The sequence below is a fragment of the Coloeus monedula genome, assembly GCF_965178545.1.
Source record: "Coloeus monedula genome assembly, chromosome: 24".
In the NCBI taxonomy this organism is placed as follows: Eukaryota; Metazoa; Chordata; class Aves; order Passeriformes; family Corvidae; genus Coloeus; species Coloeus monedula.
This window is the reverse complement of record NC_138804.1, coordinates 1426525-1447758: the sequence shown is the minus strand read 5'-3', so window position 1 is coordinate 1447758 and position 21234 is coordinate 1426525. Positions and strand designations below refer to the sequence as shown.

Sequence of the window (21234 nt, the reverse complement as noted above, 5' to 3'; positions counted from 1 at the left end):
CCCCGCAGCCGCTTTTTTGGGGAAGGATGCTGTTGCCGTAGCAACGGGGCAAAGCGATGAGGAGCGGGGCTGTTGCCATAGCAACGGGGCAGAGTTGGATGATGCGAGGGGGCTGCTGCCGTAGCAACGGAGGGGAGCGTGTTGCCATGGCGACCGCAGCCTCCACCGGGGCTCGTCCTCCCCATCGCCACGGCAACAGGAGGAGATGGGGAGCGGGCCGCTGTCTCCGTGGCAACAGAGGGAAGGGAAAAGGGGAGGCCGTTGCCATGGCACCTCCGCGGTGCTGCTCTCCCTGGCAACACACATCCCTCGCCATGGCAACAGGGAGACAGAGGCTGCGGGCCAGGGGGGTGTGGGCAGCCGGCCCCCCTCGGCAGGGAAGGGATTATCGCCGCCTCGGGAAACTGTCCTAAAAATTTGCCAGCCCAGGCGTGAAGGCGGCATCGCGCCCACGACACCCCCGGGCCGGCGCAGGGACGGGAGGGAAGATGTGATGGGCAAGCAGAAGCGGTTTCGGGGCTACAGCAAAGGGCAGGGTGTTAGCAGGGCAATGTGCATTAAAAAATAACTAATTCAGGCCCTGGAAATGCCGACTTGCGATGATTGCAGCTGACACTCACAAATTGCAGCGCTGAACAAGCGAGTAGGAAAGCCCTGTGTGCTTATTTTGTTCACTTCATAGCACTGTCAGTCTCCTTCCCTCATGCTGACCGTGACAATATGAGAGGACACACGTGCTCCAGTAACCAGGGAAGTTTCAGGTGGGTACATATGGATGCAGGCTTTAGGCAGGAGAACTCAAAGGTATTTGCAAACTGCAACCCAGGTCTTCAGTTTGATTTGGGACCAGCCACATCTCCCACAGGTGACAGTCTCAGCTCAGTCCGTGCACCTGCTCGTCACTTCCAAGGAAGATAATTAACATTTTAAACTTCCTATGTGCCTTCAGCATGAAAAGAAAAAACCCAACTCACTAAAAACCTTCTCGGGAGGGTCACCTTGAGCTGAGAAAAGACACCAGGCTTTGAGTGCGAGTGCCACAAAAACACAGCGAAAATAAACCGTTTGAGGGGCTGGTACATCTGGGCTTTGTTTCCTGCGCATGGGCGAGGTGTCAGATTTAGGTCACCCCGCTCCCTGGTTAAGCTGTGGGTCACGGGAGCACCTTTTAATACAGCTCTGAAAGGCTGTGACACCATGTGATGCAACACACAGAGTGTGAAACGCTGCTGGAAGTGAAGGGGATGGGTGTTTAAGGGCTGCTGTGTGGCAGCGTTGCTGTTTAAGGCTGGTTTCCCCCGGGTGATCGAGGCTCCAGCAGCAGCTCCTCGCTCCTGGCTCCTCAGCAGTAACATAATCCCACGTCCCTCCTGCACTGAGAGTAAGACTTTTGCTGCCAGGACAAAGGAAACCCAAAGGCATCGGGTTTGGGGGCAGCAGGGAGAACACACATATATATAATTTCATCCCCTTGGCAGGTCTGGGATATGGAGTTCTCCGATGCCCCTGGAAGCGAGTGGATTGCATTCCCCCCTCCCTATAGGGTTACTGCCAGACACAGCCCCGGCCCCTGACCTGTGGGGCAGCGATCACCCCACAGCCCCTGCCCCAAACCCCATTAGGGGGGTTTATAGTTACATCAAAGCCTTTTCCGAGCCCAACCTGGGCTCTCTGCCCTTCCTTGCCAATAAAACCACTTAAAAGGAAGAAAAATAATCCAGGTGATTCATTTCCCTGGCCCCACCACCACAACCACTTCTTCGATCTCTGGGAGAAAACCAGGACAAAGAGCTCAGTCTTGGTGCAGCTGAGCCCTGGTGTAAAATAGATTGATTTCTATTCAAGCCCAGGATATCCCAAAACCCATGAGCCAGAGCAGCCCCCCAAGGAGCACCAAGCTGAAGCATGGCAACCCACAGCATGGAAAAAGCAGACCCAGGCTGTTGCAAACTTATTTATTTATGAAGTGTGAGGTAATGAAGAAAGTGCTAAATCCAACCAGTGTTAACTCTAACAGTTCTCAGCAGGTCAGCAGGGAGCCCAGGGTGCCATCCTGCAGGACCACCCCTGCCAGCACCCCTGGGAGGGGACAGGGGACTCTGCCACCCACACAGCCCACCGCAGGCTGGGCAGCAGAAGGGCACAGACAGGGAAGGCAGCACAGCCCAACCTGCCCCCTGCAAGCTTTGCTGGGGATTTTAAGTGGCTGCTGGTGAAGGAGAACTCGTGAGGGTGGGAAAAGGGATCACAAGGATGCTCACAAGGATGGGAAAGGGATAAAATCCCCTGTTATTGCAAATGGGTGGTTTGGAGAGCTGCAAGGGGGTGAACGGCCTCTGCGAGGACTCAGCTCAAGGGTCCAGCAGGAACCAGCCCCTTCCTGATCTCCCTAAAGTGCAGCAGGACTGAGCCCTCCCCCACAGCAGGAAATCCCTCTTTAAAAAAAAAAAAAAAGTTTTTATATATTTATATATATATAAAAAAGCAAACTCTTTACCAATACTTCTCAAAAAGTGGTACAAAAATACAGTATAAAAACACAGCCTCCAGTATAAGACTCGCAGTTACAGCAGCAGTTTCTAGAACATAAAAATCCAGGACCAGCTACTGTGTGAAGTGACAAGGAAGTGAGGTACGGTCCAGCCGAGCAAGGGGATTGCCCACGGGGTGCAGAGACACATCCTGCCCTCACCATCTCCATGGGATCCATCCAGAGGCGAGCCCCGTGCTGGGCTCTGTGCCTGCTTCCAGGAGCCAAGGCAGACGTGGTTGCTTGGGGTTTTTAGGGCGAGGTGGATGCCCAGGGGCAGCTCCCAGCGATGCTGTCGGTGGCAAATGGCAGAGAGGGGTGCAGGGGCTGCTGGGGAGGAGGGATAGATTTGAGCTCTTGAATTGGAGCAGTCACTGAGGAAGCTTCACAGCAGGGACAAGGGAAATCTCGCAACACCCGGTGCCAAGAAGCCAACCCCAAGCAGGTGATGGGGTCTCCGCTGTGGACCCATTCCTGCAGCCACTGCCACGTGCTCCAGCCCCCGAGGCCAACAGTTCGACAAGCAACCAAAAAATAAAAAAATGTGCAAATTGAGAAGGAACTGGGGGGTTGTGGGGACCAGGGCAGGGGGCACGCTGGGTGCTAGTGCCCCTTGAGGTGAGCAATCCGTTTGAGCAGCTGGTTCTGGCGCAGCTGCAGCTGCCGCTTCTCGGCTGCCATCCTCCTCTCAGCATTGATGAGGGACTGCAGGTACTCCGAGGATTTGCTCAGGATCACCACTTTGGGGGTCTTGGGGCAGCTGGCGAGCCCGGGCACCTGGTCCCGCAGGGCCAGGAAGCGCGAGCGCAGGTCGTTGCGCCGCTTGCGCTCCAGGTAGTTGTGGTTTTTCCTCTTGGCCACGTCCTCGCTGTCGGAGCCGGGGCTGCTGCTGGGTTTTGGCAAGCTGGGCTCAGGCAGGACCATGGCAGGGGCTGGCTCCACAGCACCGGGTGGCTCGTCCTCCTCCTGGTCCTGCTGGGGTGACTCCGGCAGGGGACAGGAGTCCGGCGGCGAGCGAGCGGCGTAGTTGTGCTGCTGCTGGTGGACGGAGATGTGGAAGCGTTTCATGCAGGGGTCCAGGGGGTCGGCACGGAGCGTGATGGTGACCGGCTTCCTCAGGCTGAGCGATTGTCTCTTGTCCACCGTCACCACGTCGATCTCTTCACCTTCTGCTCGTAACCGACATGGCAAAGAAAGAACAAATCCCCGTCAGATGGGAACCCTCAGTCACCCCTTGTCACCTTTCTGGGCATCCCCACAGCTCCCTGGGGATGGAAACTCCACTAAAGCTTGCTCATGCACTGCAAACTCTGTGACCTCCAGAAGGGACTGAGTGATTTAAGTGCCCTTCCAATACCATCACGTGGGAAGGAGTGGAATTCCCTCCCTGTTTCCTGTGCCTGGTCCCCCAAAATTGGACGGCGAGGCTTTACATCTGCCTCACTTCAGCACCAGGAGCAACACGTGCTAATCATAAAGGATCATCAGGCAAGAATCACTCGAGCCCTCCTGCGTGGCGGGGGGGGGGGGGGGGGGGGGGGGGAACTGGAGGAGCAGGATGCTGGGACAGCCTGGTTCCAAAGTTCATCCCGGTCGGGCGCTTTCATGGCCCATTGGAATTGTAAATGAGGGATAGAAGGGCAGAAATACCCTTTGTTCCCCTTGGCTGCAGCTTCCCACCTCGGTGACTTGTTACTTATCACAAGTGATAAAGCCCATTCAGCCCAGGCTTCCCGGGGACAGAGGGGACAATCCCCCACTGTGCAGGGAGGGAGGGAGAGGTGAAGAGGTCCCTACAGCAGACTCTGAACCTCAAAGGCATCTCAAGCCCAGGAACAGAAAGACCTAAATAAAGCATAACTGGCCCCAAAGCACTCTGCCTGTTGCCACCGCAGTTGTCCCATCTCAGCAAAGCCCGGTGGCAGGAAGCTGGCTTTGGGGACAGCGAGGTGACCACGCTGCAGACACAACCGCGGTCGCTCTCACTTTAGGGGATGGGCCTCCAACTTTTTCCTTAGGCTTTGGGTGAAAATACAGCCACTTGCTAAAGGTCCCCCGAGATGCTCAAACCTCCACCAGCACCGCGGGCAGAGGCCTGGCCCCCACCCTCCTCTGAGGGGGCCAGTGGTGGGCTCCTGCTAGCGGCTCCAGCCGATACCCCAAACCGTCCAGGCTTTGGGGACTCAACCCAACCAGCCCGAACCTCTCTGCTACTGGAGCTACCGGGATGGGGAGGGAAGGGTCACTCATCGGTGTCACAACCCGCTCGGCCTCAGCCCCGGACACACACGCGCTCATTAATAAAAGTCAGACCGCGTAACCCCGCCCCCTGCAGCCTCCCATTGGCTGTCCCGCGGGGCCGGCCTGCTGTCCTGCCACCCCATTGGTCCGCGCTCCTGTCCATCAGCACCGCCCCTCTCATTGTTTGCAATCTGTTGCTTTTTGTTCGGCGCCCACGTGGCGCGGCCGGACCCCTCCGGGACCCCACCGGCCCCGGGACCCCACCGGGACCCCACCGGGACCCCCGCCAGGCCCCCGCATATTTGGGTTAAGCCTCTTAACGCCCGCGACCTGGCTTACCGTCCCCGGGCTACTAATGGCATTAAGCCCCGCGCCGTGACTCACCGGCGCAGGTGGCGGCCACCGGCAGATTTATTAACGGGGTCACGGCACCGCGGCAGCGCTCCCACGGCAGCCGAGTGGGCCCGGCCTCGGTGGGAGCGAGGGAAACAACGCACGGGCCCCGACGGGGCTACGGGGCTTGTGGAGAGCTGGAGGGTGTTCGCAAATAAGCGCCGAAAATTGGCGTGACATTGGAGAGATGCAGTGGCACCACGCTGCCCTTGGCGGGTGGGTGTCGGAGGTCCCAGCCCGACCCCTGTGTAAACACCCACGAACACACACACCCCACGCGGGACAGGCAGACGTGCCCCGGGGCTGGGCTGGGACGCGCCACAGCCGGTGCGGCTGTTCCAGCCCGTCCTACCGAGCCACCGCCTCGGGGGACACGCCGCTGCTCCCAAACCTGCTGCCCACAGGGCATATTTTGCCTTTTGTCCCGAGGGAAGCCCGTCCCGGGTGGGCTGTGGGAGGGAGCAGGGGGAAGCAGCCGAATTTACGAGCCGGCGGCAGAGCGCGGTGCAGCGCTCGGAACCCCAAACTTTCCACGGTGAGCTGCAAACTTGCCCTTCGACCTTCCCACGAGATTTCCGTGGGGCTGGGAAGAGGGAAAGGGGCCACCAGAGTCCCACGCAACAGCCGGAGGGAGCCCCACGCACCCTCCCGAGAGGGGCAGGGGGCTCCCCAGCAGAAACCCCGCTGGAAAGGGGAGCAGCCGAGCCCGCTTTGTTCGTGGGGCCGGGACCGGGGCTCGCTTGGAGTCTCAACAAAGGCGCAGCCTGGCTGGGAGGCTCCCGACACGCACATGTGTGGACACGCGTGTTCCCCACGCCGGGCTCCAGCAAGGCTGGGGGCACCCGGCTGGGCAGCTCGGCGGCGGAGCGGCTCCATCCCTTACCGGAATCGCTCTGACCCTCGGATCCCGAGGATGCGGGGATCTTGCTCTCGGCCAGCGGGCAAAGGAAGACGGCAGCGGGATCCACGCACTCGCTCACGGAGCTGCTGAACCCAAAATCCTGCGCGAAGGACGGTTTGTGCGGGGTGGCTCTCTGCGTGCCCGTGGAAAGTTTCTCCGTCATCGCCTTCTCCAGTCTCTCCCGCGCTGAAAATCCGCTCCACATGCAATCCTTGAGGATGAAAGCGCTCAGGTTCCCGAAGATCTGCCCCGTCCCTATGAGATACTCCGGCTCTTCCCCGGAGAGGCAGTATCGGGAGAGCCATCCCGAGCGCTCCTCCGCCCCCGAGCAGCACCCCTTCTCCCCGAGGACAGCCAGCGGGGACAGCGGGGGCGTGGGGACCAGCTCGAACTTCTTCCAGATATCCTCGCTGGGCGCCGTGGAGCGGTGGAAATCCTCCTGGGCGTCGTGATCGTAGAAGTAATGCTGGTACGAGTCAAACTCCATCTCGGCTGGGGAAGGGGGTGGCTGAGAGAAAAACAGGGGCACTCCCGAGAGCCGCTCTCAGGAGAGGGGCAGCCCCAGGGATGAGGGGGGACCCCCACCCCGGCGCCAGCCCCCGAGCCGGGACCGCGGGCGCATTGTTCCCCCCCGCTCTTATAGCCCGGCCGCGGAGCCCGGCCCCGCCCCCACCAATCGCCGCGCTGAGATTTGCATAAAGGGCGTGGTCGTGCCCTGTGCCCCGCCCACCCGGGGGGACACGGTGAGGGGGGTCCCCGGTCCCGCTACCGGGGATGCTCAGGGGGTTCTGAAGCAGCAGCCACCCCGTGCCCTGGGCTGGGGGCTCCTTGCTGCCCCCAGGAGCGTCCTCGGGGCTCCCAGCGCCGTCCTTGGCCCACCAGGAGGAGTAGGGCTTGGGGGATCCCCCTCTGCAAGCGCTAAGGAGGGACACGCAGCTGTGCCACCAGCCTGGGGACGAGGGCAAAGCAAACTGGAGAAGAGGGGACAAGTCACAGGGAGGCATCAGCTGCTGCCGGGGACCATCTTCGAGTGCCCTTTCTCATCTCTTCCCCCTTGCCTGGCTGTCACCGCAATTCCTGTTGGGCTCCCGAGCTCACACCGGATGCTGCCACCACAGGCAGGAGAGTGGCTGCAGCACTGGGCAGCAGTGGGGTCACTTAGTGTTGGTGTCCAGATCAGGTTGCCACCCTGGCTGCCACCTGGAGGCATCCCCACTCCTTCCCAAAGCCCTCACAGACCCAGCCGGGAGCTTTTCCCCTCTGAAAGCCACCAACTCCAGCAAGACGCTGAATAAAACAAGGAGGGGCTGTGGGGACATCAGAAAAACAGAGCTGGGAGACACAGTGCCCATGAGGAACGAGGTCCGTGCACGGAGGAAGGGCCGTGGAGGCGTTGGGAGCTGCCGGGGATGTCAGGAGCCACGGGCTGGAGGGAGGTTGGGATGTCCTGGGACACACACACAGCTCCCACCAGCAGCACCTGGCACATCCAGCCTGGGGTCCAGAGGGACACGCTGTGTCCTTGGGGAGCCGGGGGAGCCCAGCAGGATGCTGCATCCCTGCAACGCCAGCTTCCTTCTAGAAAGGGCAATAAATGTTGTGAAAACACAGCGAGGCTTTCACCTCCCGCACTGATGGTTACACACACACGCGCACAGGGGTACAAAGTCCACCCGGAACCGACAGATTCCGCCCGCAGTGTGTGTGAACCCACTCCAGCCCCAGCACCCTCCTTTCGCCACCCGGTGCGGGTGAGGCCACCGGATCTGCCCCAGCCGGCAGCACTGGGAGCTGGGGGGACTGGGGGCTGGTGCTGGAAGTTCAGCACCGGCCCTGGAGGGAGGAAATTGTCCCAGTCCAGCGACCAATACGGCCCAGTACAGGCCAGTACAGGCCAGCACAGCCCAGCACAGCCCAGCACAGCCCAGTGCAGCCCAGCACTGCACGGTCCTTCATGGACCAGTCCAGCCCAGCACAGAAAAGCCCAGTCCAGCCCAGCCAGGCGTGAATCAGCGCTGCCCAGTCCGGTCCATCACAGCACCCCCCCGGTCTCCCCCGGTCCCCGGCCCCTTCCGCCGCCACCGGCGGGCGCGGGGCGCCACCTGCTGGGCCCCGGGAGCACCGTCCGTGCGGCGGCGAGGACGGCGACGCTCGGGGGACACCGCACCGGGCACCCCCCGCCCGGGGGACAGCGCTGCCCATCGCTCCGTGCCTCAGTTTCCCCACTGCCAGCGGGCACTGGGCTGGCAGAGGAGCAGGGCTGGGAGCGGGTGCTGGGCTGGCGGCTGTCCCGGGGTCCCCAAGCAGATGGGGTGCCCCGGGATACCCCGGTGTGTCCCGGGGTAGCTCCGGCCCTTCCCTTGCTGGCTTGAGGCTCGGCGGACGCTGCAAAGCTTTGCCAGCTCCTGCACCTGGGAGGGAGCTGGCCCCGGGGCTGTGGTTTCCCAGCCGTGGCGTCCCCGCGATGGCCCTAAAAATGCTCTCCTGGCCCTTCCAGAGCAGCCTTGAGCATCCCAATCCTGCCCGCACGGCCGCGGGGCTGGCGCAGGAGCTGCGGGATCCGGGAATCCCGGTGGAGTCCGGGCTGATGTCCCCTTTGTGCTCCGATCTGTTTCGGCCCCAGTCCCCAGCCAGGCTGGGAGCCCCGGGCACGTCCCCGGGGTGTCACCAGGTGGAATCCTCCCACCTCAGGGCTGCTCCCGTCCTTTTCCCTCCCTGGGAAGCACGGGTGAAGCCCTCTCTTCCTCCTTAGGGAACAAATCGCTCTGCACTGAGGGCAGAGACTGAGCTGCCCCAGAGGTTTGTCCTGTCCCAGCACCTGCAGTGACAAGTGGTCACGGCGGGGACACGGCTGGCACTGCCCCCAGCCGCCTGTTCCAACACCAGCACATCCGCAGGCACGGGAGCGAACCCTCCCGCAGCCTATAGCGCCCGGCCACGTCTCCTTCCTCCCTCCCTCCCTCCCTCCCTCCTTGCTGGCCTCTGGGGCGCCCCCAGCTTTTCCCAGGGCGAGGCAGGAGCTTGTCCCGGCTTCAAGGGACTCCCGGGTGCTTTGAAGGTGCAAAAGCACCGCTGGAGAGGGCTGGAGGGGCCGCGCAGCCCTTTCATCCCGGCCTCTCCAGGCGCTGGGCAAACACGAGCCGAGAGCCTCTCGCTGCGGCGCCGGCTGCGCAAACAGGGGCTGCGGTGACAGCGACAGAGGGGCCACCCACGGGACAGGGTAACCCACCGGGGGCTGGCACAGACCCCCAGCCAGCACCCGAGTGCGTGTCCCCGGCCCTGCACAGCCCCGCGGGAGCTGCCGCGGCCCCGCTGGTGGCTGGCACGGCTCCACACATGATGCAAGGGCAACTCCGGGGCCCCTGTGCCCTTTGCATCCCCACTTCCAGCAGGGCTGGGCTTTGAACCTCGAGACACCAGAGCGCTTCCACGCAATGGGCAGCCGCCCCCCGAGCGTGACGGGTGTCCCAGGGGTGTCATGGGCTGGGGCTCTGCCTCTGGCTGTCCCCATCCCGCTGCAGCAGCAGCCTTCGAGCCACTCTGCCATCCCCATGGGAGTCTTGGATGCTCAGGGAGGGAGCAGAGGCTGTGCCAACACATCCTGGCCCCATCTCGTCCCCCTCTGCCTTGGGACACGGTCCCCAGGGTCCCACACAGGAGAGGGGTGGGCAGCACAGGGCAGCTGCCACGTGCAGCCACACAATGTGTCCCCTTTGTCCCCAAGAAGCTGCTGGGTAGCAGCCACGGAGCCTGGCTGGTGGTTTTTGCACAATGCCATCCCAAGCCCCTTTGGGCTACAGGAACACCACCAGATGCTGCCCAGCCTGACGGGGAGGGGGACAGTGCCCACAGCCCCGGGCTCGCAGCAGCCCCAGCTCCCTGGGCGTGCAGTCACCCACTCTGAGCGTGCAGAGAAAGGAGAGGAAAATGCACCACTGCTTCCAGCCCTGCTGCCTCCTCACTCCCTCGACCCATTTTGTCCCTGTCACGCCCTGCCCGAGAGCAGGAGGTGCCCTGAGCCCTGGAGAAGCTCTGTGGTGTCAGGCAGTGCTATCCCCACGCTCAGGCTGGTCTGTAGCCCCCCAAAAGCTCTGGGATCACCTCGCTGCTGTTTGCCCCCAAGCCCATCCTCCCCATCCTGGCTGGCCCAGCCTGGCTGGGCTGTCTGGTTTCGGGTGCTCTCACACTTGCTCAGATCCTGCTCCGGGCTGTGCCGGATGTGTGACAGTGGGAGGTGTGGGTGGCAGGCGGGATGGCATCGTGCACTGGAGCCCCTGTCCTTCCATGTCCCCAGGGCCAGCATTTGCATCCCATCCCCAAAGAGGCCCCAGTGGTGTCCCCAGCTGAGGGATGAGGCCAGGCTGGTGCAGTGTCACTGTCAGAGGGGTATTTGAGGGGTCCTGGTGACAAGGGTGACCCTGTGGGTGGCCCAGCCCCAGCCACCTGTGGGTCCCTGGAGTCCTCAAGCTTGGCAGGAGCTGCTGCAACGATATCCCTGCTGGGATCAGCCCTTGGTGGGTCATTTGTCACCATGAGGATCCCCTAGAGCATCTGCTGAGGAGGAAGGGCTGAAATCCCCCACCAGAAATTGTGCAATACCATATCTGGGGGAGAAAATCCTCCTAATCCAGGGAAATCCTGGTCTGTCTACTTCTCCTCTTCAGATGCAAGGCTGAGTTCACCTATCTCTGATCTTTCTGCACAATCTCTGTCTCTCTCTTTGTTCCCATAAATCCCTGTTTGCCCAGGAGGCAGCTCCCGAGAGCTTTGCTCAAGGACAGGAATGCCAAAAGCATTCCCAGGAGCTGAGGAGCCCCTGGGACAAAGGGAGCAGAGCTAATAGTGCTGGGGTCACACACAGTGGGAAGTCTGGTCCCTTCGGGATGGTCAAGTGCCACCTCAGGAGTGCCCTCTGCTCCTGGGCAAGAGATTTTCTCTGTGAAGAGGGAAACTGAGGCAGGTCTGTGTCCACACCTTGCTCCTCTCTTGCTTCGAGGTATTTTGTGCCACTGATTTGGACACCCTGAAGGCTCACACAGACCCCCATCCCCAGGGGTGGCATCCCTGTGCCACAAGGCAGTGCCAGGGGAACCCACTGCAGGTGTCTGAGGGGCCCGAAACTGTGAGTCAGTGGTGACACCACCCCAGTGTTCCCGAGAACAGGGAGTGCCTGGAGCTGCTGGGCCACCCACCCTGCTCATCTCTCAGGTTCTGCTGCATCCCAGGTCCTGTCCTTCCTGCCTGCCCCCATCCCCGTGCCCAGCTCCAAGTGGCACTCAAGGCATGGCACTGGTGCCACGCTGGCCCCATTGGCTCGGCCCTGCTCTGCAGCCCCATCTCAGGGCAATCTTTGAACCTTGGTGGCCCAAGTCCAGGGCAGCTGGTGGCTGTCACTGCAGTGATACGACACTGACACAGGTCTGTGTGTGCTCACCGGTGGGCAAACAGCAGCTGGCACAGCCGAGAGGGGCTGGGATTGATGTCCATGTGGCCACCCAGTGAGGGGGACACTGCAGGTGTCCCCTGCAGCCTTTTTGGCAGGGCCTGTTGTGGTAGGACAAGAGCTGATGGTTTAAACTGAAAGAGGGGAGGTTTAGGTGAGACATAAAGAAAGTTTTCAATGATGAGGGCAGTGGGGCACTGGCACAGGTTGCCCAGAGAGGCGGTGGATGCTCCATTCCTCAAGGCCAGGGAGGATGGGCCTGGGAGGTGGCAGGGAGCTGGAATGAGATGGGCTGTAAGGCCTCTTCCAACCCAAACCATTCTGCGATTTTAAGGGATGACGGGCTGGGATGGAGGCAAGGGATGGAGAGAAGGGATGGAGAGAGGGGCTGAGGGATGAAGGATGGGGGAATGGAGGAATGAGGGGATGTGGGACAGAGAGGAGGTAACAAAAGCACCGCGACACAGGCAGGAGAGAACTGGGGGGAAGGGCTGGGACAGGAGAAGGAGAAGGAGGAGGAGGAGGAGGAGAAGGGCGGGGGCGGGTCGGGTCGGTGCGGCCCCTCCCGGGGCGGGCTCTCCGGTACAAGGGCGGGCGGCGGCGGCTCGGCTCCATTCATCGCGCACGGCATGGCCGGGGGCGGCGGCGCGGAGCGGGCCGGGGCCGGGGGGCTCCTGCCGCCCGCCCTCCGCCAGCACCGCCGCAGGGTGAGCACCGGCGACAGCCGGAGGGGGGTCCGGGCTGGCTCGGGGCGGGGGGCGCTTCCCGGTGTCGCTAACGCCGATCCCGGTTGCAGGAGAGCCGCGAGAGGCTGTCGGTGTGCAGCAAGTTGTGCTACGCCATCGGGGGGGCTCCGTACCAGATCACGGGCTGCGCCCTCGGCTTCTTCCTCCAGATCTACCTCCTGGACGTGGCTCAGGTACGGCCGCCTTGGCGCCGGGCTGGGCTGGGGGGTGGCATTGGCAATGGGGCTGGGGATCCCGGAGCTCCCGGTGCCGCTTTGCCCGGGGGATGGAGCTACGGGGGGCTCGGCAGCGCCCCGACCCCCGCCAGACCCCCGGAGGCTGCGGGTTTCCCCCGGGCGCGGTGTTGCCGCGCTTGGGGTCCCCGCGGGACAAAGCGGGGTCGTGGTGGCTGTTTTGGGGGGGCACAGGACCCATCCTCCGGACCCACAGCGAGCCGGGTCGGTGGGAAACACGGAGGGAAGGAAACCGCGCGGGGAGAGCCCGTGGGCTGCCTCGTGCTGGGTTTGGGGAACTCTGCTCTGAGATGTTGGAATTCCCTGTGGGAAGAGCGTGCTGGGGCAGCACCTGAAGGTACTGGGAGCCTCAAATCCCCCTGAACGAGGGGGAGAGACCGAGGGACTGCTCCCAAATGGTCGGGGGGGTCGCAGTAGGTAGGGTTGGGATGGTCCTGAGGGGCTCAGGAGGGGCAGCTGGGAGCACCAGGGGTTTGCGGGTCCTGACACAAGTTCCTCCTGCCGCAGGTGGACGCTTTCTATGCCTCCATCATCCTGTTTGCGGGGCGAGTCTGGGATGCCATCACGGACCCCATGGTGGGCTTCTTCATCAGCAAAACCTCCTGGACCCGCTTCGGCCGCCTGATGCCCTGGTAAGAGCTGCCGGTAGCACCCTGCATTCCCTGCCTGATGTGTCACAGCTCTTCCAGTCAGTTTTGGGTGTCCCCTGGCATGAGGCGTCCAGCACAGGACGTGCTGACGCCCTGGCTCACCCACATGAGGTGCCAAGAGCTCCAAAAAGCCCCTGATGCCACCAGCAGCTGGGAGGCCTCAAGTTTGTACCTGTTGCTCTGGTCTGACCTCAGTGTCACTGCACCTGCAAGCTCCAGCCTCCCTGCCCCACCATGCTGGACTTTGTTCCTGTGGTGACTGCAGAGTCCCTGGCGGGTTTGCAGGGCCACGGTGGCAGCTGGAGCAGGTGGCATCACAGACACTGGGAGGAGGGACGGGGGTGTGTGTCTGGTCGATCCGTGGTGGTGTTGGAAGTGCCGGCTCACAGTCACGAGGGTGCTCCCCGGGCAGGGAGGCAGCTGTCATGGATCTGGGTGCCTGCACGTGGGTGCTCCCGCTGCCCTTGGGAGCAGATGGGACGGGCTTTGTGACCCCCCCAAATGGCTCATGCCTGCACCCAGGGCAGACTTAGGATATCCGTGAACACCTGTTCCCGCACGGGATGTGGAGCATGTCGGGGTGCTAATGCCTGAGTGGGGACAGGGTGGCTGAAATAACCCCGTGCGCCTGTGGGATCGCTGAAAGACACAGAGGGTGGGCACTGGGGGACTGGAGCTGGAGGGACGCAGCCCTTTCCCCCGCAGATTATACCCTCTGCTTCCTGGCTTTCCTGGAATAGCTCTGGGCAGCAGCCGGCTGTTGTGGAAGGCAGGCTCCACACACGTGGCCTGAAATAGCTTCTCCCTGTGTGCAGCAGGGTCTGGGGTCGGAGATTAGCGCGGGGCTGGCTGGGCGTGCGGCAGGGCTGTGTGGGATGGCTCTGCTGGCCCTAATCTCGAGGCGGGGGGTGGGACTGAAGTGGCCGCATTCCTCTGAGCAGCTCCTGCTTCGTTAAAATTAGCCAGAGCTGTCGGCTCACGCTGGGCCCCTCAGCAGCGCCGGGGCAGCCGGAGCTCGCTGCTGTTGTGCCTGGCTCAAGGGCTGCCCGCTGAGTCCAATTTGGATGGAGCCGAGCTGATTTTTAAACCTCTTAAACCCAGGTTTTTCTGGCTCTGCGGGGCCGCGCAGCCCCAGGCTGGTGCTGCTGCTGTGGCTGCAGAGCTGCTGGCGCTGCCTCAGTTTCCCTGTGTGCAAAGCCAGGAGCTGCAGGCACTGGGGTGGTCTCAGAGGCTGCTGCCTGACCCCAGCCCTCAACACCCGCGAGGTGACCCCGCCGTGGGTGAGGGTTTAGTGCCAGGCTCCGGAGGGGCTGATCTGTGAGACTAAGCCCAGCTGGCTCCAGCACAAAGCTTGTGGCCGCTCCAGTTCCTTGGAATGGGGAGGAGACCTTCCCTGAGGGCCATCACCTCTCTCCCTTTCAGTTCTCTTCTCTTTGAAACACTTCTTGGCACATTTCCTTCCACCAGCTCATCCCCTGGCTGCTTCCTCCTCTCCCCCAGCCTCGTGGACGTCACTCAGTCCCCAGCTCTGAGCTGGGATCCGCATTTCCTTGGCCACCGCGGACTTCCCTCTGACTAAACTTTTCCTTGAGGTGTCGGTGACGGAGAAACCCCCCGGCTTTGACCTTCTCCGGGGGCAGGAGCCGTTTGCAAACACTTGAAGCCGGCCGGGAAGGGGTGTGCGAGCGGCACAAAGGAACACACCATCGAGCGGGGCCAATGAGCGCCGGGGCACGTCACGGCAGCCGCCTCCGAGCGCGCCTTAATCACCTCGCCCTGGGTCAGGGGTTACTCCCAGTCACTCCTCTGCTGCCAGGAGCTGTGGTCAGCCCTGGCCGGAGCTCAGCTGCCCGGTGCCGGGGGGTTACCACGGGGAACTGGCACATCTGACGCTCATGCGACGGCGAGCATGACGCTGTTGCCGCCGCGCTGCTCTGGTGATTTCATTCAACATTTTGGCTCCACGTTTTCCCTGGCTCCACGTATGTGAGCCGAGATAAGCGGCGGCGAGGAGGGGCTGGAGCTGCTCGGCGCTTTCCTCCCCCCTCTTCCCCAACGGGGTGACGTGGGCGCGGAAAAATGTGCATGTGTTGGGTCCTGTGCAGTGCCTGTCGCTGCTCTCCGACCATGCAGTTTCTGTTTCTCGCTCTCCCCGCTCCCTCCCCGGCTTTAAATTTAAACTTTGCGTCCTGTGTATCAGCCCGGATGGAAAAATCTCGCTGTACCCTGGCAGCAAAGGGCCAGCCTTGGCCGTGAGCGGCTCTGTCCCGTGTCCAGTTCTGCTGGACTCTCTCCAGGACGCAGCCTCTGTCCCAGTTTGTGGAGTGCAGGGTGCTCGCAAATCCCCCAGCAAAATCCATCTCCTAAACAGATGTGGGTTTAACCTCAACACCTGGCTCGCTTCCCTCCTTCCTTCTCCCGTGCTCCCCTGAGTGATGGGGGGCCCTGGGTGCCTGTGGTGTCCCTGGGGTGCTGGTGTGGGCCAGAGCTGTGCCCTGGCTGTCCTGCAGCAGGATGAGGGTTATGGGAACTGCTCGATGAAGAGGGCAGATGCCCTTGCTGGCAAATCCTGCAGGAACTGCTGCCAAGGCCCAGCACTTGAGCAGTCCTCTTTGATCCTCTGTTGTGTTTTGCATCCCCTGTCCCTGCTCCCGCAGCTCTGGGAGGCTGGGCAGAGGTGGAGGAAGGAGCCAGACTGCAGCTGGCTGGTGGTTTGCTCCATTGCTGCCAGCAGAGCAGGGCTGACCCCAGGACCAGGGCTTGGGGGGGCGGGGGCTTGGCAGCAAAGCCAAGCTGGTGAGAGGTTTTTGGCTGCTGGGGAGCAGGGCTGAGCTGCCTGGCTGCTCCCCAGCCCTTGCCAGGATGAGGGCCGTGATTACATCCTGCTGAACACAGCAGCGCTGCCCGGGGGAGAGGTCGGGGCCGGGGGTGGAAGCCAAAGGCAGGAGCAGATCAATCGTTTCTGTGGAAAGAGACATCTCTGTTAGTGCAAGGAAAGCTCTTGCCTGGAACTCTGAGTCAGTTCTTCTGACCCTGTGAGGCCTGAGCTGCTGCCTCCAGCCTGGTTTGGGCCACCCCTGGGTCAGCTCAGGAGCCTCCAGATCAGGTGCCTGAACCCCACGGGATGTGTGGAAGCAGGGAGAGCTGGGCAGCTCAACACCCATGAGGCTGACATTTTGTTCTCTCAAAGGATCATCTTCTCCACGCCTTTTGCCATCATCTCCTACTTCCTCATCTGGTTTGTGCCAGACATCTCCACAGGACAAGTCATGTGGTACCTTGTCTTCTACTGTGCCTTCCAGACCCTCGTGACGGTGAGTCAGGCTCACACCGGGCTGGGGGGCAAGGGATGGGGGGTGCCAAGCCCTGCCTGCCCCTTGCTGAGCTGCACAGAGGGGCAGATCCCACCCTGCCCCAGGTCCCTTGGGCTGTTACATCTTCCCTGAGCCAATCCTCCTCGTTCCCTTGCAGTGCTTCCACGTGCCTTACTCAGCACTGACCATGTTCATCAGCAGGGAGCAGAGCGAGCGGGACTCGGCCACTGCCTACCGTAAGAGTTTCCCCCCTTTCCCATTTTCCCCCTTTCCCTTTTCCCTGCTTTCCCTCTTCCCTCCTTTCCCTTGGGGATTTGGAGGGAGCTGTAGCACAGCTGGGCTGGCTCATTTCTCCCTGGGAAGGGCGGTGACTCGCAGCTGGGGATGCTCTGCTGTCGACAAGGGCTGTGCTCAGTCCCACTGGCCTCTCCCTCCCCAGGTATGACCGTGGAAGTGCTGGGCACCGTGCTGGGCACTGCCATCCAGGGCCAGATCGTTGGCAAAGTGGACACTCCCTGCATCGAGAGCGCCTTCTTCGGCTTGACCAACTCCTCGGTGGCCATGGAGGAGCTGAACATGACGCACGACACCAAGTCGCTCACAGACACCGTAAGCTGGGCATCCCCTGCCGTGTGCTCCCCTCAGACCGGGCTTGTTCCCGGGATGAGCCCCCGTTCCTGACTGCTGCTGCCTCTCTTGCACAGAGAAATGCCTACATGATCGCCGCGGGGGTCATCGGGGGGCTCTACGTGCTCTGCGCCCTCATCCTGCTGCTGGGCGTGAGGGAGAAGAGAGGTGAGGCTGGAGAGGGGCTGGAATGCTCTGGGCTTGTGGAAACGCTGCTGTTCCTTCCTCTCCAGGAGCCTGGCTGAGCTCTTGGCCTCTCATCTGTGGGTCAAGCCCCTGAGGAGAGGGGCAGGTGGAGCTGAGCTCTGGGTCTGGGGAGGTGCTGCAGAAGGGCAGGAGGCCAGAGCACCTCCATGAGGACTTAGCTCTGCTCTGCCCTGCCAGAGATAACCTTTATCTCGCCCGTTTTCAGCTGGCCGAGGTTGCCGGTGCCAACCAGGGCATCCCGGGGGGATGTGATATCCAAACTTCTGTCCTTCCCTGTCCTTCCCTGTCCCTGCTTGTCCCGGGGGGATCAGCCAGGCTGCTCCGTGAGCCTGCAGGAGCCCTGGGTGAGGGCAGGGGTTGCCCTGACTCCCTTGGGCTGGGATGCTGTGGGTGGGCAGGGGGTTGTGGAGGGTGCTGAGCAGCGGGATGGGGCACCCACGGGCGCTGTTTTGGGGGGGTCTAACGCTGGGCTGATCTCTGCTCCCCAGAGTCCTCTGAGCTGCAGTCAGATGAGCCTGTCTCCTTCTTCCAGGGGCTGAAGCTGGTGATGAACCACGGGCCCTACATCAAGCTCATCGCCGGCTTCCTCTTCACCTCGCTGGCCTTCATGGTGAGCTGGAAGGGCTGGGGACAGGGAACAGCGTGGGGGTGGCAGTGGAGATGATCCCAAGGGGCTTGGGAGCACGTGATGGACGGGCCAGAGCTGCCCCAGGCAGAGGGAGGAGGATGTGGCCTCGTGCCCTCGGTGAATGGCCGCTTTCTTCCCCTGCCTGCGCTGGGGGTGCAGCTGGGTGAGGACAGACGTGTCCCCCCTGACCCCTGGCTGCCTTTTCCACAGCTGCTGGAGGGAAACTTTGCCCTCTTCTGCACCTACACCCTGGGCTTCCGCAACGAGTTCCAGAACATCCTGCTGGCCATCATGGTGGGTACAGCCCTGCCCTGGAGCCCTGGCGGGGCTGGGACTGTGGCGGGGTCCAGTGGGTGTTGCCTGGGAGCTGGCGTGGGATGGGGGCCCCACGGGCCGAGGGGAGGGAAGCCCATGGGACAGGGTCCCAGGTTCAGTGATCAGAGGTCCCCCTGGCACAAGGGAAGGGAGAAGAAGCTGTCAAGTGTCCTGCAAAGGCCGGGTGGGCTGGCAGGAACAGCGGGGCCTTTGTTCCTGAGGGAAGGAGGCCACAGACGAGGGAGACCAGGAGCCATTGGGGGCCTTTTGTCCAAATCCTGCCACTTGTCTCCCTCCCCTCCCTGCTTTGAGAGAAGGATCTCAGTGTTTACTGCCAGGAACATGGAGCAAAACAGCTCCTTGAGAGCACTTTCCAGCTTGCCTCATTCCTGAAGCACTTCCCACCCTCTCCTTGGTGGGGTGGAAAGGTCCAAGGTGCCACGGTGCCCACAGAGCCTGGCTCCTGGCCACGCTGTGTGCAGGTGCCAGGATCAGGTCCCTTCCCAGCACCGAGCATTGAGTCAGATCCTCCCTCTGTCAGGGCAGGAGTGGTGCCAGGGCTCTGCACTGCGGGAGGAGGTAGGGTAGCCCCACACACCACGTGTGGCTTTGTGCCAGCCCCGGGAGCGCGTGGAAATCACGGGTGCTGGACGTGGGATGGCAGGAGGCTGTGCCAGGAGCTGTTCCTGGCTGGGAAGGGCCAATGTGTGACACCATGACCCTGCTCTTCCCACAGCTCTCGGCCACCTTGACCATTCCCTTCTGGCAGTGGTTCCTGACCCGTTTTGGGAAGAAGACTGCTGTCTACGTGGGCATCTCAGTGAGTGGCCCCTGAGGTGTGGGGTGCACATGGGGATGGTCTTTACCACACGGGATGGGCAGAGTTCCCCCAAAAGAGCCCAGAGCTGGGCAGGGGCTGCTGCTAATGACAGTTTGGTGCCTGTCCTTCCTCCTGCTGTTCATGCTGTCCTGGATGTGCCCAAGGCCAGCAGCAGTGGTGCTGTGGGGCTCGGGGAGGGACGCTACACCTCTGGTACCCTGGCTGGGATATGCGGGAGGGGGAAAAGCCAGGGGGTCTGGGCCAGGCCCTGCTGATGCCAACCTGGTCCCTGCCCCCTCTGCAGTCTGCCATCCCCTTCCTCATCGCCGTGGTTGTCCTGGACAGTAGCCTCTTTGTCACCTACGTGGTGGCCGTCGCCGCCGGGATCAGCGTGGCAGCTGCCTTCCTCCTGCCCTGGTGAGTGTGAGGGGCTGGCGCGCCCAGCAGCGTACCCGAGGGCTGGGCAAGGGCCTTCCAGAGCCTGCCAGAGGGGCTAAAAACCCTCCAAAGGCTTTTCTGCAGTGTTTCCAGCCCCAGGCGGGGCTCCTGAGGGAAATGCTCTCAGCAGAGAGGAGGTGCTTTGTTGTGCCAGTCCCGGTGTTCAGCGCCCGTCTCTCTGCACAGGTCCATGCTGCCAGATGTCATCGATGACTTCAAGCTGCAGCACCCCTGCTCCCCCGGCCACGAGGCCATCTTCTTCTCCTTCTATGTCTTCTTCACCAAGTTCACAGCCGGGGTCTCCCTGGGCATCTCCACGCTCAGCCTGGAGTGAGTTCCTGCATGGGAGCTGAGGGTGGGCAGGGAGGGAGGCCCTTCCCAAGCTCTGGGAGGGAGCTGATGGGGTCTAAATCCAGTTGTTGCTCCAAAGCTCTCCCCACAGGGAGCAGCTCACCTCCTGCAAACCCCGTTTCCTTTGCCTGAAGGTGCCTTTCTGCCCACAGCTTTGCAGGGTACCAGACCCGGGCCTGCTTCCAGCCTGGCCAGGTGAACTTCACCCTAAAGATGTTGGTGTCTGCTGTGCCCGTGGGGCTGATCCTGCTGAGCCTGCTGCTGTTCAAGCTGTATCCCATCGATGAGGAGAAGCGGAGGAAAAACAAGAAAGCCCTGCAGGATCTAAGGTGTGTGGGGGTGTGTGTGGGGGCAGGATCAGACGGGTTGGGACACACTTTGGCTTGTCCAGGAATCCTCCAGGACCCATGGGTGGTGGCGTGAGGGAAGGGCTGACTTGTTTTCCCAATCCCAACTTCCAAAGGGATGGCGTGAAGTGTTGGGAGATCAGCGGGAACCCGCCCCAGCTGCCACCCACAGCTCGTGTAGGGGCTGCACGAGGTGCTGACATCCCTCTAGAGCCCTTGGGAAGCTCCTGTGCCCCAAGGCAGATATTACAGGGATGCAGACCTTGCCTGTATGCCTTAATTTAGGCCTCATTCCCAACTCTTTCCCCCAGGCAGGAGAGCAACAGCAGCTCGGAGTCGGACAACACAGAACTGGCCAGCATCGTGTGACCCGGGCTGGCTCTGTCTGCTCACACTGGGGCTCCCCAAGGACTCGTCCCCTCCGGGCTGGCCCAGCCCGGTGCCTCTGCAGGTGCTGGAGGAGCCGTGTGGAGCATCCCCCGGCTGGAACTCGGGATCTGTGCCCGTCCCGTGCCTCGCACGGGCGCACAGAGCGCTGGTAGTGTACATTACACACATGGTGGTGCCTCGCCAGAGACAAGCACTCTCCCTGCCGGGCTCTGGAGGGCGGGGAAGGCCGGATTGGGATGGTTTTGCCTGGAACACCCGTGCCCACCCGTGGGGGTGATCGTTAGTGTACATTACACTGTCAGTGTCCCCACGCCCAGGACGTGAGCTCACCTCTGCTGTCTCTACAGAGGGCACTAATGTGGGAGCTGTTCCTTTTCTTTTTTTTACAGAGCCTAATTAACTTAATGATGTAAATATGGAGCTGTTTCCTGTTTGTATATATCTGTACAGAACCCAAACCTGAGGACCTGTTAATATTAATTTACATAAAAGTGGGGGAAGTCGGCAGTGGGTGTGAAGGATTTTTTTTTTTTTTCTCCTGGCTGGGATTTTTCACGGCTGTCAGCAAGCCCAGGGTCCCTTTACACACCACGGGGTGCAGGATTGACTTTTCCTGAGCCGTGGTGCAGGAATGCCATAATCCAGGCAGGAGGCTGTGCT

General features: G+C 61.9%; 2 protein-coding genes across 2 annotated transcripts; one reads left to right on the top strand and one right to left on the bottom strand.

Annotated features, from left to right (window-relative positions):
• Positions 1–3093: 3093 nt before the first annotated feature.
• MYCL (MYCL proto-oncogene, bHLH transcription factor) lies at positions 3094–6561 on the bottom strand. Its single transcript, XM_082296471.1, has 2 exons — positions 6048–6561; positions 3094–3699 (listed from the first exon to the last, which is right to left on the bottom strand). The coding sequence occupies exons 1-2, from the start codon at positions 6550–6552 to the stop codon at positions 3134–3136; spliced, it is 1071 nt and encodes a 356-aa protein (XP_082152597.1). The 5' UTR covers positions 6553–6561; the 3' UTR covers positions 3094–3133.
• A 5576-nt stretch (positions 6562–12137) lies between these two features.
• Positions 12138–20715, top strand: MFSD2A (MFSD2 lysolipid transporter A, lysophospholipid; the record flags this gene model as incomplete). The annotated part of the gene is made up of 14 exons (XM_082296777.1): positions 12138–12215; positions 12305–12427; positions 12995–13119; positions 16328–16451; positions 16609–16687; positions 16891–17060; positions 17156–17246; positions 17774–17895; positions 18124–18207; positions 18965–19048; positions 19353–19465; positions 19673–19816; positions 19990–20166; positions 20496–20715. The coding sequence occupies 14 exons, from the start codon at positions 12138–12140 to the stop codon at positions 20551–20553; spliced, it is 1572 nt and encodes a 523-aa protein (XP_082152903.1). The 3' UTR covers positions 20554–20715.
• Between the last annotated feature and the right edge of the window lie 519 nt (positions 20716–21234).